The 19,828-nt window shown below is 44.2% G+C and overlaps 1 protein-coding gene across 1 annotated transcript in view; it reads left to right on the top strand.

Annotated features, from left to right (window-relative positions):
- Positions 1 to 268: 268 nt before the first annotated feature.
- Positions 269 to 19,828, top strand: part of ERA1 (Prenyltransferase family protein) — a 111,135-nt gene continuing 91,575 nt past the window's right edge. Inside the window, exons 1-3 of the mRNA XM_087369729.1 lie at positions 269 to 481; positions 568 to 654; positions 15,901 to 16,006. Coding sequence (XP_087225855.1) covers positions 372 to 481; positions 568 to 654; positions 15,901 to 16,006 — 303 coding nt within the window. The 5' untranslated portion in view covers positions 269 to 371. The remainder of the gene's footprint in view (positions 482 to 567; positions 655 to 15,900; positions 16,007 to 19,828) is intronic.

The raw sequence follows: 19,828 nt of genomic DNA, 5'->3' as shown, positions 1-19,828 counted from the left end.
CACCCCCAGTACGAAAGGCCGACATAGTTGTGTTCTACAAGAAACAAACACACAAGATATGGGGCGCATCGCGGTTCACCGAAGAGGGTCGGAGGGATATACAAGGACCAACTATCGCAAGATATTGGCGTAGCGAAAGTGTGTACCCTTGTTAGGCCTAAATAGCCATAACAATGAACTCGAGGCCACTATAGTTTCCTTGTCATCTCCATTATCTCTCTTAACCATGTCTTTAACTCGATGAACTTGCCATATAACTTTGTCTAAGGGGGACATACTACTCTCGAAAGGTCTTGCAATTTGAAAGAAGAGTAAAATTAATTTAATAACAAATAAAAGACCCAAACCAGGACTGCACACTCCTTAGAATCATGGCTAACGTCCCAACAGAGACACAGAGGCAGCAAAAGGAGCTGGAGGAGAAAGTATCCGTGTTTCTGCGTGCTTTCGCGTCTGGATCGGGACAGCAACATTCAGTTTTGTAAGAGATTGTGATTGAGTTCCTTTCTTTCAACGAGCGCATAATGTGTGAGTGTTAGCTGAACTGGATATTCAGTTTTTGGCCAGGTTGGAATTATGGCGGGATGAACACGCCAAGTTCCTTCTGAAGGGACTGGAGGATTTGGGTCCTAGCTACTGCGTTTTGGATGCAAAGTGCGGTACTCCTCCTGGTGGTTTTGCGAGAGAGAGAGAGAGAGAGAGAGAGAGAGAGAGAGAGAGAGAGAGAGATGATGATGATGATGATTGCATTATCGTAAAGAGCTATGGGACCCAAACAAGAAATCTGTGCAATTGCCTTAAAGCAGTCTATAAGACATGCAAACTATGGGAAACGTTAGTTGTACTTTTATACGGAAAAAGAATTCAATTGCAGTTATAGCATGGCTTGGTAAAAGCTGATAGAGCGTGGCAATTGTGGTATCGATGAAGACCCATCATTCCTTGCGTTTTCATATAATGGACAATTTTTGAACTTCACAAGTCCTGCAAATTCCTCTTTTGTATGTGAAGCTGAGGAATTTTGCCCTGGTATTGTTTATTAGAGTCTACTGGCATGTTAGTACTCAGCCCTGGTATGTGCCTTATAGTAAAGGTCAACTCCTAGAGTTTATTTCACTAGTCAACCATATGGTTGACTTGGGGGCCAGATAGGCCACCCCTTTGTGCTTTCTCATCATCCATTTGTTAGAAATCGGCCAACAGAGGGTACGCACAGCAGAACACTGATATAGCCCAGGAGCTCACATAGTGTGGTGTGGGGTGAGGAATCACAAACTTCTTAAACTTATGTGCATAGGATAGATGTGCAGACTCATCAATAGACAATGAACCAGCCATATATAGAAACCACCAAAATAATATATTTCCATCCAAGCTATGGAGACAATACAAAAGAGAGAGGTCCAGAGTCCCACCAATGGTGTGGTCCTCTGATCTTAACAAAAGGTACTTCTCCTATTTGCCGGCTATCTCTAGACTCGAGCCCACGTGCTCCACCTCGAGCGTAAATAGACTTTCCATCTAGATCCCTTCCACCTTGCTGTCTTTGCACCAGCCTAGGTAGGCAGCACTCTGAGCTAGGTCTGCAGCTCTACAACCCACTTGTCTCCTTCTGGCTAGAGGCCCATAGGTGGCTGATCTGCTGCTCCTTCTACTCCTTGAACTGCTGCTCCAAGTGATTGAATGAGGGCCTAGAGGTCCTCCTCCTTTTATAGGCCCCCAAGGGGCTGCAATAGAACTGACCAGCCATGCCTATTCTGGCCGACCAGTCAGTATGCTGGCTGACTTGGTTGGCTGGTCCAACCAGCCCTATAAAAGGGCCCTAGCCAGGCCCTTTTGGGCTGCTGCTATGCTGCCCTTTGCTGCAGCTGTTCCAGCATCCACAGGCCCTTGTGTAGGTCCCAATCCTGCCCCATACGTGTGCACCTTTGCTGCTGCAGCACCCCGCTATCACAAATGCCTCTGCTCCCTCTGAACATGCTCAAGAGGCAGCAAACATTGCTCACGATGAGTGGGCATTTGTTGTGACATGCCATTACCATCCAGAGAAGCATGCTACAGAAGATCGGTACTTTGACAGTGGTGCTTCTAAGCACATTACTTCCTACAGATCTATCTTTTAGTCTTCCACATTGTGACACAGTGACATATGCCAACAATGCATCTTATCCCGTGAAAGTGATTGACCAAGTTGAGGTTACTTGAATATCATTACTTGTGGCATGCTAGATTTCTCAATTATAAGTCTGGTCAAAATGCACTCAAAATATATGGTGGTTGCATTCCCACCCATGCATGCATCTACTAAACATGTTTGTAACGGTTGCTTATTGGGCAAAATGCATAGGTTCTCATTTCCAAAGGATGGGGCTGTTCGTACATAGTGATGTATGTGCGTCGATCTGGACAGCATCACTTGGAGGCTACTTATATTTTTCCACGTTTGTGGATGACTTCACCAGGTTCACGTGGATTTATGGCATGAAAGCCAAGTCAGATGTCTTCTCATGTTTTAGACATTTTCTTGCCATGGCTGAAAATGAAAGTGGGAATAAACTCGACTCGCTGCGCTGACAGGGGGGGTGAATACATGTCATGTGACTTTTTTGAATTTTTAGCAGCCTGGGGTATCATTCATCAGTGCACAGTGCCATATACTCCGCAGCAGAATGGGATTGCAGAGAAATCGTACAAAGATGGAGATGGGCAGATGCATGCTGAAGGGCAAGTCTTTGCCAAACAAATTTTGGTTGGATGCCATCATGTGTTCCAACTATGTACTCAATTGAGTACCCACCTGAGCATGGAAGACTATCACACCTATGATGCATGACGGAAGCCTGTTATTTCACATATGCGGGTGTTTGGGTCATTGGCATATGTGCAGTTCCATCTCAGATGAGGCATAAGCTTGAGGACAAGGCCATCAAATGCATATTTATTGGCTACCGCTCAGAAAGCAAGGGATATCGGTTGTATCAGCCTAGCACAGGCAAGGATCATCAGCAGTAGGGATGTTGTTTTTGCTGAGAATGTGCCTTTACCTTGGCTGGATTGCAAAAAACAGCCATCCATTGAGGCCTTAGATATCTTTGATTCTTTGCTGCCCCTCTTCCAATCACCTATAGATTCAGAACAGCCAGTGCAGAGCACAATGCCACATGCTTTAAGCAGGTCACATCCTCCTCTCGTTGCTCCTGCTCAGCTTGATATGCCTCCAATTGATCACCATGCTATCGAGCAAGCAGTTGAAGAGGAGAGAGCTGTCATTAGACTGCAAATATAAGTCCCTCGTTGGCTTTTGGACACCCTCAGGGATAGCAAGCGGACTGAGCCTTTACCTGCCTGCACTAGACATGCGAACAAACAAATGCAGGGTAATTTCTTGGCTGCGGCTTTGATTGCCACTGCTTGTCATGAAGAGCTTCTATGTCACAAGGATGCTTTTGACAGCAAAGAATGGATGGATGCCATGAGAGCTGAACTTGAGTCCATTCGTGCAAATGGCAGTTGGGAGTTGTGTGACTTGCCGGCAGGCAAGTGTGCTATAGGCACAAAATGGGTTTATAAGGTCAAACAGCCACTTGGCTTTGAGCAAAAAGGTTTTGAAAGTCCGGTTTTCCGGCTGAAAAAGGCCCTTTATGGATTGAAGTAGGCACCCCGAGCATAGTATGCCAATATATATGGATATTTGACAGCCCGTGGCTTTCTGAACAGCCCTAGAGAGGCAACCCTTTATGTCCGAAAGAGTGTTGCAGAATTTTTAATTATCATTCTTTATGTGGATGACATGCTTGTCATTGGGCCAGATATGGGAAAAATTACAGTTTTGAAGGCTGATTTGCAGAAATCATGACAGACATGGGCCTATTGCACTATTACTTGGGCATCGAGTTTGCATACGTTGAGGGGGATATAATGATGAATCAGTCCAAGTACATTGGACAACTCTTAGACTGCTTCCAGTTTGAGGATTGCAAGCCAGTTTCTACACCATTGGAGCTTGGCTTCCGTTTCTCCTATGAAAATAGGAGTGTCCTTTATCAGTAGGCTGTGGGTTACCTCATTTATTATGTTATATTCAGCTTGATCTTCAGTATGCCATCTCCCAGTTGAGCAGATACATGCATAAGTCCAGCACACAGCATTGGCAAGCATTGAAGCGGGTCTTCCGTTACTTGAAGGCCGTGCAAAATTTGGGACTGTTCTATGGTGATGAGTCTTCACTAGTCTTGCATGCTTTCACAGACAGTGATTGGCAGGTTGTTATGACTCAAGAGTGTCCCATAGTTGTTAGAATTATTATTATATTCTAGCAGTGACCAATGTAATGTAATAAGTAGGTTAGGGGCACTTTTCCCTCATTTGAGGTTTTTTCCCCTAACCACAATTAGTTCACTAACTACGGTTAGTGAAGGATAAGGTTTTGTCACTTAGACAAAACCTATCCCACTTCTTGTACTACTCACTTCATCTATTGCAAGCACTACGTTCAGCTCTCTTGCTCTCACACTCTCTTTTCTAACATTTGGTATCATAGCAAGATCTTGCTCTTTGCTTCCTAGCCCGCAAGCTCCCTGCTCCCAGCTCCCCGCTCCTTGCCCGCAAGACCTCCCTGCTCCAAGCTCCTTACTCTTGTCCGTACAATTTGTACGGACTGATTCTGTACAGCAGCCCACGCTTCAGTTCTCGAGGTGCCGTACACCTTGTGCTGTATGTACTTGCAACGCCGTCAGGTCCATACAGCCGTACAAGCACACGGAGCTCCCGCATTCTGTACATTTGCCGTACAGTTGTCGTACACCCGTTGTACTATTTCCATACATTTGTCGTATGACGTCTGTACATGCATGTGTGGATCGTCGTACTGCTTTCGTACACTTACCGTACACCTTATGTACAGTGTCGTAATGTTATCGTACACTGTCACAGTACATTCCGTACAGTCGTACGGACTGGTTCTGTAGATCTTGCAAAAATTTGGGGCATTCCGTATTTGTGGATAGACATTGCAGTTGGGTTGCAAGTTGTCCAAGAAATTGGGGCTTTTGCAATTACACTGCAATTTTGTAGTGAAATTTGGGGCTTTTGCAGGCAGAGTGCAATTTGTGCAACATTTGGGGCTTTCAGACCTTTTGTCCTCTTTTGTATGCAATTTCCCACAAGAAATTGGGGCTTTTGCATTTGAGTTGCAATTTTGCAGGTAAAAGAGCATTTTGGAAGTCTGCAAACAGTTTTGGACTCAGTACGAGTCAAATTGCAGACTTTTGCCACTTTTTGCAGAGTCTATTTGGGCATTGAGCAGAGCATTGTGGTGCATTTTAAGCCTTTGACAGGCTGTGACAATATTTGTCACTGTGGGCATATTTTTCTTTGCAGATTTTACTTGTGCATTTCATATCCCAGGAAGGGATTTCACTTGGTCAGTTTGCTGTATTTTTTGAGATTATCTGGTGCAAATGGCTCAGAACAACTCAAATGAGGTGTTCGGGGTTCTCACACAGGAGGATAAGCTGGATGGCACCAACTACTCCTTGTGGAGTTTCATGGTTCGCAATATCTTGGTTGGCATACATCTTTGGGATTATGTCAATGGAGATGAAGAAAGACTAGATACAACGCCTATACCTGTCACTCCTACTGCTGGAGGCAGGGGAATAGGTACAAATACAACACAGGTGATTGGAGCAGCTGCTTCAGGAGCTCCCACAATAGAGCAAAAAAGATGGGACTCTAGAGATGCACAAACTCTTTCAGTAATTTCTCTTTCTGTCAAGAGGTTCATTATACCTCATATTCGGTCATGCAAGACATCTATGGCAGCTTGGGTAATACTTGAGAGTATGTTTGCAGCAAGAAATGATGCCAGGGTTTCCTTTCTGAAGCGAGAACTTTCCCATACAAATATTGAGGAGGGAGATTCCATGAACTCTCACCTCACAAAGCTTCAGGATCTCAGGGAACAATTGCTGAATATTGATGAAGTCATTCCAGATTCAGAGATGATCACTACCACTCTGAACTCTCTTCCTGAGTCCTATCTCGGCTTCCACACCTCGCTGAATTTGTCATTGAGGGGGGGCAGCAATCCTCTCTTCTTTCACGAGTTGGTAGGACTTCTGTTGCAAGAACAAACGCGTAGAAATATGGCAACCCGGGCTGGTGAGCATGCTATGCTCTCCAAGTTCAAACCCAAGGGTAAAGGGCAGCATAAGCCACATGCCAATCAGCCCACACATCAGCATGAAGCTGATTCTGGACAGCCTTCTTATAAGGCAGAGGGTGATACAAATAAGCAGAAAAAGAGGGCATCTGTCATTATTGCAAGAAGCCAGGTCATTATATTGGAGAGTGCAAGAAGTGCATAGCCAAAGAGAAGAAAAGGGATTCCGGTATGGCTGTGTCAGATGCATCAGTTCCACATTCTCATGATGGAGGAGATGTTGCAGCCAACTTGGTTGAAGAGCACTATGCCTTTTTGTCTTGCACTTCAGATTTTTCAGTGGGTAGTTCAGATACTACAGCCACTAATGATGATGATCCATATGCTTTCTTGACTTGCAGTTACGATCCTTCAAAGGATGAGTGCTCTTTTAGTGTTGATGAGACACTACATACTTGGTATTTTGACAGTGGTGCTTCAAAGCACATAACTTCCAAGAAAAATCTGTTTGTGACTCTACATTCTTCACCCACCAAGAAGAAGGTAATTTGGTGCAAATAATTCTTCTTATTCAGTGTGTGGAGTGGGAGACATTATTCTCACATTCACTGATGGCACAGATTTCAGAATTTCAGATGTACTCTTTGTGCTAGGCATTAAGAAGAATTTACTTTCAGTGTCCTCCCTCAATAGAGGAGGATTTCAGGTTGTTTTTTATGATAACAAGTGTGCAGTCAGAGACAAAGAAAATGACTATGCTTTGAGGTTGTCTGGCTCTTTGTATCGGGGTCTTTTTCAGCTTGATTTATATGAAAAAAGATCCCATCTTGCATTATCAGTTAGCACTCCCACTGCTGCGATGCAGAATGCGGAGTTATGGCATGCCAGGTATGGGCACATGAGCTATGACAGCTTAATGACACTTCAGAGGCATGATATGGTTGATGCATTACCTCCTTTGGAGTCGCCTCCTCCTCATGCATGTGAAGGTTGCAAAATGCATAGGCTTCCCAGCAAGAAACAGTCTACAGTGGCTACCTCCTCATGTGAAGCTGAGTATAGGGCAGCTTTCACAGCGACAGTTGAATGTGTTTGGCTGCGTCGTTTGTTTGCTGATCTTCATCTTTCATTGGAAGGTCCTTCTCCGATTCTCACTGATAGTCAGAGTGCTATAGCAGTGGCAAAGAATCCTGTGTTTCATGCTCGCTTGAAGCACATTGAGGTTCACTATCACTATGTCAAAGAGAAGCATGCAGGAGAGATCAGTATGATCTATGTGTCAACACATGACAATGTTGCAGACATCTTCACCAAAGCACTTCCACGTGAAAAGTTTGAGGCATTTCGCAGTGCCCTGAACTTATTTCCTTTTGGTGATTGATCATTTCCTTGTACATGACATTGGCACTGCAGGGGGGTGTTAGAATTATTATTATATTCTAGCAGGGACCAATGTAATGTAATAAGTAGGTTAGGGGCACTTTTCCCTCATTTGGGGTTTTTCCCCCTAACCACAGTTAGTTCACTAACTACGGTTAGTGAAGGATAAGGTTTTGTCACTTAGACAAGACCTATCCCACTTCTTGTACTACTCACTTCATCTATTGCAAGCACTACGTTCAGCTCTCTTACTCTCACACTCTCTTTTCTAACAATAGTGGCAGCTGTTTCATGCATCTCATGGTTCAGCAAGAAGTAGCCTACAGTTGCTTCTTCCAATTGTGAAGCTTTCGTAGATCCAGTAGAGTGTGCCTAGCTCTGCAAGTTGCTAGCAGATCTTGACATCAGCCAGCCAGCTTCTACTACCATCTATACTGACAGCTGTAGTGCTTTGGCGGTTCTACGTAACCCAGTGCTTCATGCCTGTACAAAGCACATTGAGGTTCATTATCATTATGTTGGAGAGCGATTGTTAGTTGGATGTTGGAAAGGTCACCTCCCCATCTGTAAGTCCCCACATGAGGAGAGCATGGGGGAGGGAGACCTAGGGCATTTGCTTAGAGGGAAAAGCCTGGAGAGGGGGTTGCCACATGGGCAACACCTCACAGTAGATAGAGGGGCTGCCACATGGGCAGCAAACAGGCTGCCATGTGGGCAGCATATTCATGGACTTACTTGGCCAAGAGTGGAACCTCTGGTGGAGTAATCCTGTACGAGGTGGACACATGGCTGGAGCAGACAGGTTGCAGCAGTTCTGGGCTGGTTCGGGGCTGTTTGGAGCTCCAGACAGAGGCGGAGATGCTGCAGCAGATGAGCAGGCTGGAGGCGCCTGCTTGGCGGGCTATCTGGCAGCGAACGTGGGCAGGCTTGGGGCCTGCATCAGGCCTGACAGAAGGCACAAAGGCAGCAGCCCAAAAAGGCCTGCCAAAGGCCCTTTTATAGGGCTGGCTGGGCCAGCCAACCAAGTCGGCCAGCATGCTGACTGGTCGGCCAGAATAGGCATGGCTGGTCGGTTCTATTACAGCCCCTTGGGGGCCTATAAAAGGAGGGCCTCCAGCCCTCATTCATCATTCTCTGGAGCAGCCTTCACACAAGCAGCAGGAGCAGTCTTCTACCCATCTTGGAGCCTATACTTCGGAGGACCAAGAGACCTAGAGAAGCTGCAGACGGAGCTTGAAGGGTTGCCCACCTAGGCTGACCTATAGGCAGCAAGGTGGAGAGGATAATTTTGGACAGAAAGTCTACAGACGCTTGAGGTGGAGCATGCAGGCTCGAGTCTAGAGATAGCCGGCATTTAGGAGAAGGACCTTGTGGTAAGATCAGAGGACCACACCATTTGTGGGACTCTGGATCTATCTCTTCTTGTATTGTGTCCATAGCTTTGGACGGAAATATATTATTTTGGTGGTTTCTCTATCCGGTTGGTTCATTGTCTATTGATGAGTCTGCACACCTATGCTATGCACATAAGTTTAAGAAGTTTGTGATTCCACACCGCTCACCACACTGTGTGAGCTCCTAGGCAATTCTATCAGTCTTCTGCTGTGCGTACCCTCTGTTGGGTGATTTCTAACATTGGAGACATAGAATTGTCCTATGTTCCTATGGAGGAAAACTTAGCAGATCCCTTCACGAAGGCCCTATTGTGACCCAAGTTTGAGGCTTTTCAGTTTGCCTTACACTTGTCTCCATTTATTACGTGATGATGATCTCCATGTACTATCATAGGTTGCTATATCCATCTTGGACAAACATGTGCAACCGTGATATAGATTCTAGGTATTGGTGAGACGTTTCCAAGATACTTTAGTGATACCATGGAGGGGGGTTCGGTAGCACTTAGCCCTGGTATGTGCCTTGTAAGTCAGGTCAATTCATAGCCTCATCATCCATTTGCAAGTACTCACATTTGCTTCAGCTTGTTGTTTGCTCCCTCGCACTCCACTCCCATTCCATTGCTTCCTGCACCTAACATGGCAGTCATACAAAGGATAATGTAATCAGCTTGGACACTTGGAAGCAGCCTGGTTTAATTTGCAGTAGATTAAGAATTCGAATTTTAGAGGAAAACATGTATCCAATCACTTCTTCTGGGAGGAAACTGCAACGGATTGCTTTTGGGGTGTGACATAGTTGCCCGAGCATAAGTCAATTGGATTTTGATGACCTAAGCTCACTTCTCCTAGAGGAGGAATCTATTCTCATCTCCCAGGGGAAGCTTAGGATTAGTTCAGGTGCTACTCCAAGTGGCACTAGTTCTAGGTCACCCCAAGGGTCATAGCCAAGGACGGATTCTGGCGGGTGTGTGGGCTGCTTCTGGCCCTAATCAGTTAAATCTTGGCAAGTAAGGTAATAGTGTGGAGCCATGAACCAAATGCATTCAAGGTTTACAACTTGATGGCGTTGGGACTATGGACCTGGTAAGTACTGGCATACGAAGTCTGGAGTTCTATTTGTGATGAGTTCACTGGAGGATTCAGGTCGTGGTGGATACCACAGACGATTATACCCACTAGGAATTCAATGCAATTGGCTCGGCAAATCACACTCGAGGAAGATTCCTTCTCTGTTCGAGGTGGCATTTTGGTGCGGAATGAGGTGAGGGTTGCCTATCTTCGCAAGCAGTTGAAGGACTTGAAGAGGGGGGTAATATGGATGCCTATCTTACCAGTGTGAAGGATTTGAAAGAGAAGTTGGCCAACATTGATGAGGTGGTTTCTGATTCTCAGCTTGTTTCTAATATCCTTGATGGGTTGTTTGACTCATACCAGGGCTTTGCTACTACTTTGAGGTTAGTTGTAGGTGGCGTAGTGATCAAGTCTTTGCTGCATAGCATAAAAACAAGGCAAAGGCAAGGTTTCAGCTGGTAAGCCCCCTCATACACATGCTGGACTCCCATGATGCCTCTTCTTTTTGGGAGAAGAAGAAGAAAAAGAGATGCAACTATTGCAGGAAACCTGGACATGATATCTCTGAATGCAGGAAGGTGAAGAGAAGAAGAAAGAGTCTGGTCTTGCAATTTGTGGTTCTCCTACTCCAAATGATCGACATGAATCAGCTAATTTTGCACACGACCAACATTGGGATTTTCTTGTTACTTGTCAGTATAATCTTGATGTTCATGATGCCTACACGATAGTTTCCTGGTTCTTTGATAGTGGTGATAGCAAGCACATCACTTTCTGCCAGAAGTTGTTCAGCTCACTTGAGCATGCATCTAAGGGAGGGACATGTACATGTGCAAATAATGCATCATATACAGTGAAAAAGTTGCCATTACTTCTGTTTTTTGTGCTTTATGTTCCAGGCATCCGTAAGAACCTTATGTCTTACGTGTGGCTATTAGGCTCTCTTTGATGGTGTTGGGTGTGCGGTCTATGATGCTACACATGCCTTTACCATGGTGTTGACTGGCACATTGACTAGAGGTCTCTATAGACTTGATGCATATGATAGGCTTGGATGATGTTGGACTTGCAGATGTAGATGCCTATGCGGTTGATACTTCTACCGTGTCAGATACTCATTTGTGGCATGAGAGGTTTGGACACCTTAACTTTGGGGCTTTGGTGAAGTTACATAAGGATGGTATGGTTGTTAATCTTCCTAAAATGCATATGTCTTTAAAGCATGTTTGTGAAGCTTGCTTGGTTGGTAAAATTCACTATTCTGCATTTCCAAGGATGGGAGAGTTGGTGCATCTCGCAAGATGTATTTGATTCATAGTGATGTTTGTGGACCCATGCGGGTTGCAGCTCTTGGGGGATTTTACTATTTTGTCACATTCATTGATGACTTCACCATATACACTTGGATTTTTGCCTTGAGATCCAAATTTGAAGTTTTTGCATGCTTCAGATATTTTATTGCCTTGGTAGAGAACGAAAGCGGGCTGAAAATTGCCCACATTAATACAAACAGGGGGAGTGAATAGATGTCAAAGGAATTTGCTGATTTTTTGGTCTCACGTGGCATACATCATCAATGCACTGTGTCTTACACCCCTCACTAGAATCGTGTGGCTAAGAGACAGAATAGATCAGTCATGGAGATGGCCAGGTGTATGTTGAAAGGCAAGCACTTGCCTAACAAGTTGTGGTTGGATGCCGTTATGTGTCCAAATTACATTTTGAACAGATGTCCCACAAAGGCATTGAAGACCATTTCACCTTTTGAGGCTTGGGTAGTCATAAGCCAAGGATTTCTCACATGAGGACTTTTGGATGCTTGGCATATGCACATGTGCCTTCTCAGACACGCACAAAGTTGGATGATAAAGCTGTCAAATGCATTTTTATTGGGTATAGCTTCAAGAGCAAGGGCTACAAGCTCTATCAGCTCCACACGGGCAAGGTTTTTATCTATAGGGATGTTGGTTTGATGAATTTTCCTCTATGCCTTTGCTGGACTGTCAAAAACAGCTCATTGTTGATGTCCCATATCTCTTTGACAGCTTGATGCCTTTGTTTCCGTTAGACTCTCATGATGATGTCACATTTGAGGTTGCTCCTCCTTCATCTATTGGTCATTTGCAGCCACATGTGCAATCTGAAATTCAGCATGATTTACAGCCTGATATGCCTCAGCTTGATCAAGATATTGTGTACAGGGGTCTTGCCAAGAGAGAGCTGAAATACAGGAGCCCAAAAAAGGTCTCCCCTTGACACTATAAAAGACAGCAAAAGTGGGTTTATAAGATTAAACGGAAAGCTGATGGTTCAGTAGACCGTTACAATGCCGTCTTGTTATGCACAACAGCAAGGTATTGACTTTGAGGAGACTTTTGCCCCAACTTCCAGGATCACTACTATCAGGGTTGTTATTGCCTTTGCTACCCACTTTCATTGGGAGGTACATCAGCTTGATATTAAGATAGCTTTTCTTCATGAGCATTTGTAGGAAGAAGTCTATGTTACCCCACCTCGTGGCTTTGAGGTTGAAGGTTTTGAAAGGAAAGTATGCCGCTTAAAGAAAGCCCTATATGAATTGAAGCAGGCACTCCGGATTTGGTATTCCAGGATACATACTCATTTGCTTAGTCTCGGCTTTTAGAATGGCCCTACAGAGGCTACCCTTTAAAGAAAGCCCTATATGAATTGAAGCAGGCACTCCGGGCTTGGTATTTCAGGATACATACTTATTTGCTTAGTCTTGGCTTTTAGAACAGCCCTACTGAGGCTACCCTTTACATCCGTAAGAGTTGGGCAGTGGCTACTTCTAGGTGTGAGGTTGAGTACAGAGCAGCTTTTACAGTTACAGTGGAGTGTGTTTGGCTCCGGAAGTTACTTACAGATGTTCATGCTTGTCAGATTGCTCCTACCATCATCTTCACTGATAGTCAGAGTGCTTTGGTTGTTGCACAGAATCCAGTTTTCCATGCTCGCACAAAACATGTTGAGGTTCAATATCACTATGTTACAGAGAGATTATCAACAGCAGTTGATATTCAGTTGTCTTATGTTCCCGTTGAAACTTGGCAGACCTTTTTATGAAGGCTCTTCCTCAAACTAAGTTCGAAGCTTTCCGGCAAGCTTTGAACGTAGTATCTTTTGTGACTTGATCTGTCATGCTCTGTACAGTCATAGGTTGCTATATCCCTACAGGATGAACATGTGCAAGCATGACATTAGTTATTCAGGTATTTTGAGACGTGTCCATGATACTTCAGCCCATACCATGGAAGGGGGGTTTGTAGGCCATTCTATGGGCTATTCATAGGTGCCACTCATTCCTTGGTATGTGCCTTGTAGGCCTAGTTATAGGCAGTTAGAACAGTTGGTAATGTTAGTACATGTACCAGCTAGGACACTTAGTCCAGTTAGGACACCCTGTCCTAGGGTTTTGTTATATTGGGTGTCTCTTGTACTCTCATTTAGTTTTGCAGTAGTTCATTATAGAAGCTCGTTTTTGCCTCCATTCCTTGCATTCTTGAGCTTCCATTGCTTGCCCTAGCCTACATTGGGCACTCCTTGTTGCTGCTCTTCATGATGAAGAGTTTCAGTTTGTGAGTGCTCCTCTACTCTCTGGATCCCTAGACCTCCCTATTACTAAAACTGAAGCCACTTCTGAGGCACCAGTCATCTTGTGGGACGATGCACAGAGAATTAAAAGAATGAGGGTGCATATGCAATCCTCAAAAATACCTGGCAAGACCTTAGAAAACCTGAAATATATTTGGGAAGACTCATGAAGATGGAATCCTGGTATTGGTTTATGATAGCTGCTACTGCAAACACTTACAAAATTGAAGGCAAGATAGTTTGTCTTATTTTAATTAAGAAGGTCACATTTTTATGGTACATTGCGAATGGAGCTAGGTTGAAGCAATATAGCACCGTGAGATACCACCAGATATGATTTCTGAGGAAAGGTGTGCATTGGGGTATGATGGATTCCCTGATGCTCTCTACATGCAGCCAATGTGGGGCTTTGTGAATGAAAAGACCCTTGCCAAAAAGCTTTTGTATATAGGGCAGTGATTGCGATAATTCTTTCTATCTTAAATGGTGCATTGCCCTACCAGCTAGATTTATATTTAGATGCTCGTTTGGGAGAGACTAAAATGAAATCGTTTAGACTTCACAAGCAGTTGTAGCTTGAATGAAGAGATTTGGACTACTTTTTGATTAGCCTTCTCCTTTAGTGCTAGCCTTCATCATGGCTGAGTTTGCCCTTCACCTCCGGAGTGCCGACAGAAACTCAGTACGGAGACTTTGTATAAATGGATGCTCAAGTATGTGTGGGTGTGTGGATTTGTATGTGTGAGAGCATACTTTTATACTATGGTCTACACCCACTGTTGGGTGTTGATGACGTCAGTGGGGATGTCATAGTAGCTAGTTCCTGCTATGCGTGATGGAGTTTATGGTTTTCAATCTTATGAGTGACTCTCGTGAGATTGAAACTGCACTATGTTGTGTTTTTTGAGGATGAGTTTGGGAATGTTCCTGGATTCATCTAGGTATAGGGCAGTGAATGCCGTGAATGCCTGCTAGATCGGATTGACCAGATCAGTTTCAGCCTACTAGTAGAGATTGGGCCGATCCAGCCTGTGAAGATGCTGACGTCAGCTGACTGTACTTGCCGTATAGGCAACCTATAAATAGGCATGTACCTTGTGATGTACGCTGCGCCTATACCCAGCCTCTTTCTGCAGTGTGTGTTGCAGTCCTGCGCCTATTGCTATCACCGTGCCGCAGTCTCTGCCAACCTGTGGCAGTCACAGTTGAACAACTTGAGGCATCTGCCGACCTATTCCTGCTACCCTGCTGCCCACTTGGCAACTCTCCTTTTTCTCAGATCTGCCCCTGTGGCACCCTTCTCATTTGCCCATGTGGCCTCCCTTTGAGCCCATCCTGTGTTGCTGGTACAACTCCCCCATGTCCTCCTCATGTTGGGCTCACAGGTCGAGTTGATCTCATTTGCCCATGTGGCCTCCCTTTGAGCCCATCCTGTGTTGCTGGTACAACTTCCCCATGTCCTCCTCATGTTGGGCTGACAGGTGTGGAGTTGATCTCGAACCTCTGACATGAGTGACCAATGAGATATTGTGATGTGGATATTTTTTACCAAATCGTTCCTAGCATGCTAAGTTCTATAGTCATAGAACAGAGGTCTTTGATAACAAAAAGTAGCATATCTACTCAAAATTTTAGCTATGTTAGCCTTCTGGTTTTCATTTTACCTTCCTGTGCTTTTCCTTCAAGCTGCTCCATATTGCATGGCAGCAAAAAACTGAAGTGGCTATAACAATCAAGAAGGATAGCTTCTCTATATCTGCTCATTAAGTTGCTACAGTTTTATACAAAACAAAAATGCTGTTTTATTTATCCGGTTTTTGAATCTCTGAAGGCTTCTCTTTCTATCTCTTCCTCCTTGTTGCGGATTTAGAAAGAAGGGTTAACGTAGCAAATACGTAGACAGGATAAGGTCCTTCAACATACCTAGTCTTGTCTGTCAAAGTTTTCTTACAAGAATCTATTGTTGGGATGTACACTGATGGAATCTATATTGACAACATGCTCAACCTTTAACTGAATGAAATGGTCTCGCAATTGTTGTATTTGCATCGTAGTTTGTGCACAATTTTGGAGGAAAAAGCATGAGACTCCTATTTGCTACGCTTCTTGTTATGTCTTTGTATAGTGGTCCATTGTTGTAATTTCCTGTGGCTTGTCTTGATTCTACGATATTTGATTTATTGGCATGTTGGGCTTGAAGGTTTAGTTGCTTTGAAGAAGTAACTGGATCAAGTTTATGATTGACATAATTATTCTCTTGTTCTTTCTGAATTTCAGCCGACCTTGGCTATGCTACTGGATAGTGCACTCTCTTGCCCTTCTTGGAGAGCCCATTGATGTAGAGCTTGGAAAACGCATGATTGACTTCGTATCACGGTGCCAGGTTACTTGCTAGCCACCTTACTTCCTAAAACTCCCCATGAATCATTGCAACATGTATCTATACTTACAGTTTTGGTTTTTAATGCCGGCATTTAAGCTTGTGTGTGAGTGTGCACTTGTGCATCTTTTTTCTTTTCAAAGAAAAGACTTCGATGAAGTATGAATGAAACTCTGAGAGCAAAGCTCAAGGGAGAAGTACATCATGTGAGGCATGAGAAAACAATACCGAAATAGGGCAAAATCAAGCTCATAAAAGAGCTAGAAAATATCCAAGGTTGAGGCTGAAAGTGCCACCTCAACCGTGTGGGCGATTTTGAGAAGAATAGGGAGCCACTCCACTCTGTCAAGAGATTATTACTCATGGTAGAGGGTTCTCGTGAAGACCCCTGAATGATCCCGCAAATGGCTCTAGGGTGTGTACCGTGTCTGTTCAGATACTAGCCAATGTGTGTGCGGGGTGGACCTGGGAACCATCTAAAGCCTATGTACATCTAGATCTCTAAATGTGCCATGCTGATATGCTTGCCAAAATCTCCCATGCAATATCCACAGATGCATGCGCATGTTTATACAGAGAGCTAGAAACATCGTCTAGAGAACATGACTCAACCAAATGTCATCGAATTGAAAGACTTGTGCGTCGTTTGTGTGTGTGTGTGTGTGTGGATGGTCTGTCTGTTGTGGTTTGTGTCGTTCGTCATTTATATTGGTGTGTTGTCATTTGTGTGCATTCGTGGGTTAGTTAGTTGGTTGTCTCGTCTTCATCTCAGGCTGCACCCAGAGAGGAAGGAGAGCTGCTATAAGCAGCACACAAGGCTACGAAGGGCCTGGAGCAAGTGTGTGCAGGCAATAGACTTGGTGATCAGCCTACTAGTACTACCTCCCCCTAGCCTCATCATGTGCTGCCATTGAATCTCACTAACACCCCGCAGTGAGCAGGGTTTCCAAAGACAGCACACAAGGCCTTGAAGGCTCCGGAGAAGACACAAACAGCCCAAGAGGGGTTGCCAATTTCCAAATAAGTCGCTAGATGAAAATTCGTTTGGCATTTCTGCCCTTAAAGCTTAATCATCTGAACCCACTAGCTTATCTCCAATGACAACGCATTCAAGTTTCAAATTTTGTTAATGAAACTGGATGTAAATTGTATATTTTTGTCCACCTTTGACAAGCTATATTCCCTTTTTTTATTGCATTTTTTAGATTTCCATTGTATTGCATGAAAGCATATACAATGCATTCCAGGTCCAGGATGCCAAAAGCACTCCAGAAGTGGATAGACTCTATCCACTTACTACTTCCATGGAGGGCTTCATAGTGCTCAAGGAGGCAATGGTGTTATGCTTGAATGAGCTTGATGACATTGATGCCTTGAAAAAGGCGAATGAAGCATTGAAACAGAAGCAGGATGAGCAAGCCTCCCACCTCAAGGCTCTTGAGTTGGAGTTGGAGCTAGCTAGACAAGAGCTAAAGTAGGGAGTAAGGGGGTACTTGGATGCCATTCTCAAAGAAAACGCTGCATTGAAGACGAGCTTGGAAGAGGCAAAAAGTTGCCCAAGGTAAGGTGGTGGAGTGTTCCAAGCAAATGGGCGCTAAAGTGGAGACAAGCTAGAAGAACATTCAAAGGAGCCCACGACATGGTCCAAGATGGTAAGTGGCATAATCCAACAAGATCATCTAAGATACCTTCTAGGAGGAAACTAGAGGATGCAATTAAGCTCTAAATCTCAAGACTCATGGGGATTAAGGAGAATGCAACCAGCTAGGAGCTTTATGCATCAAGAATTTGGGGTGGAAACAATGCAGCTGGGGCGTAGAGTGTAGGGAGAGATGCTATGACGGAAAGGCTCCTTGTTGCTAAGTTTAATGATGCATGGATAAGCCAAAATGTATTTTTACCAGTAAATGTATCTTGAAAAATCGTGTTTGCCAATGAAGATGGAGCATAAGAGAGGGTCTTGAAGCTTATGAGCATAAGAGAGGGTCTTGAAGCTTATGGACGCCTAATGAAAAGGCAAATGGGCTGTTTATTGAGACGGAGAGTTATCATCTAGGATTGGAGCCCCCCCTCCCCTTTTTGTCAATGTAGATGGAGCATAAGAGAGGATCTTGAAGCTTATGGGTCCTAAGGAAAGGGCAAATGGGCTGTTTATTGAGATGGAGAGTCATCATCTAGGATTGGACCCCCCCCCCCCCCCCTTTGGACACAAGGCTTGTGAGGCCACTAGTTTTTTAGTGGTTTGCTATAGTTGTGCGGTAGCAGAAGTGCAATTCCTAACTAAATAACTTAATAAACAAAGAATTTCAAATAGTCATAGCCATGCATCATTGAAGATTCACCCAAGTGGTAGGGTTTAGAGAGAGAGAGTAGACAATTGCACGTGTAAATGAGGTACATTATTTACCAAGGCTAATAACTAGTATAATTCTTTATTGCAATTGTGCAAGGCTTCTATTTCAATGTAATATAGATTATTGAACAAAGTCCATCACCTACCAAGGCTAACCCGTAGTATGTTTCTTTGTTACAATGATGCAAGGCTTCAATTACAATGGTAATACACATTGGGATAGAACCCAACAGACCTAGAAGTCCTATAATGTATCAATGGATTACAATGATTTTGCCTTATAAGGAAGTTAAAATTTGTGAACCAAAATAGGAAAAAGTAGCCTTATAGTCCCTAGAGATATCTAGGTGTAGAGGAGGTCCAAAACTCCAGATAGAAGCTACTTTCAGCAAGAATATCAGGGCTGAGGTCAATACACTCATTGTATAGGCAACGTTTGCCTCTCAGGAATGAATTGGACAATAACATCAACTATCCCTTGCAGTTCTAGTTTAGAAAATAACAAGAATTGATAATATTCAAATCCAATCGAGTTAGAACCATTAGATCAGGTTGGGATACATAAGATATAAGTAGATTTACCTCCAGGTACATATATAGATGACAATCGTGGCATAGGACTAGAAAATTACAGCATGTGCTGAAATCACAGGTTGAAAAGTGGGAGATTGTGCAAAATGTTTTGGCTTCTAGGTATGCTTGGCATATAAAGCAAGTAGAAAGGAGATTCTTTGCTAGTAGATATAGGCTAGAAGGAGAATAGATGATGTAACATGCAAGATTCGTAGGCATAAGTGGCTAGACTAGTCCATTACTGAGATTAGTGTCGTTGAGAGATATAACCCTCGATAGAGCATTGCTATCGATTGAGCTGTGTGGTCCTCTATGGCTGCCTTGCAGTAGCTCTCCATCAGACAATTGCTACTGTCACCCCAATTGGCTATGTCCCCAGGGCAGCGAACATGGAGGAAAGATGCTTAAGCCTCATATGTGTGTCAACACACTGGTCGGTCTGTCGTGTCTCTGTCTTTGCATCTCGGGTCTCAGTTGTCTTACCTCCTTGTGGACTGCTGGTCCATGCTGCTCCTCTCTTATCGAATGGACTAGGAGACTGGAGAGAGGTTCAAATGCATCTCTGAATAGACAATGGTGGTGGCCTCAGATTTCAAAGTACACAGGACATCTGAAAGCAAAGTGCTCTAACTCAACCTCTTGCAGGGTGCATAAATTGCAAATGCAGCCCTCTTGAGCCCATTGCGTCTCAATGCGTGCATATCCTCAATGACACTCCTGGTGTGAGTATGTGATCCATAGCCCTATGGTCTCGCCTGAAACCGGCCTGACCCTCTGCTCTGAGCCCTCTCATCTTTGCGAACAGGCTGACCGATGCATCCAATACAGCTGCATAGATCTTGGACATCACGTGTCCAATCATGATAGTCTTGTAGTTACTCGGGTCCATGGGATCCCCT

Source organism: Dipteris shenzhenensis, chromosome 31 (genome assembly GCF_047967505.1).
Source record: "Dipteris shenzhenensis isolate YYH24624 ecotype China chromosome 31, Dip_SZ_1.0, whole genome shotgun sequence".
Lineage (NCBI taxonomy): Eukaryota > Viridiplantae > Streptophyta > Polypodiopsida > Gleicheniales > Dipteridaceae > Dipteris > Dipteris shenzhenensis.
Note: the sequence above shows the minus strand (reverse complement) of the source record. Positions and strands in the feature narration are given on the sequence as shown.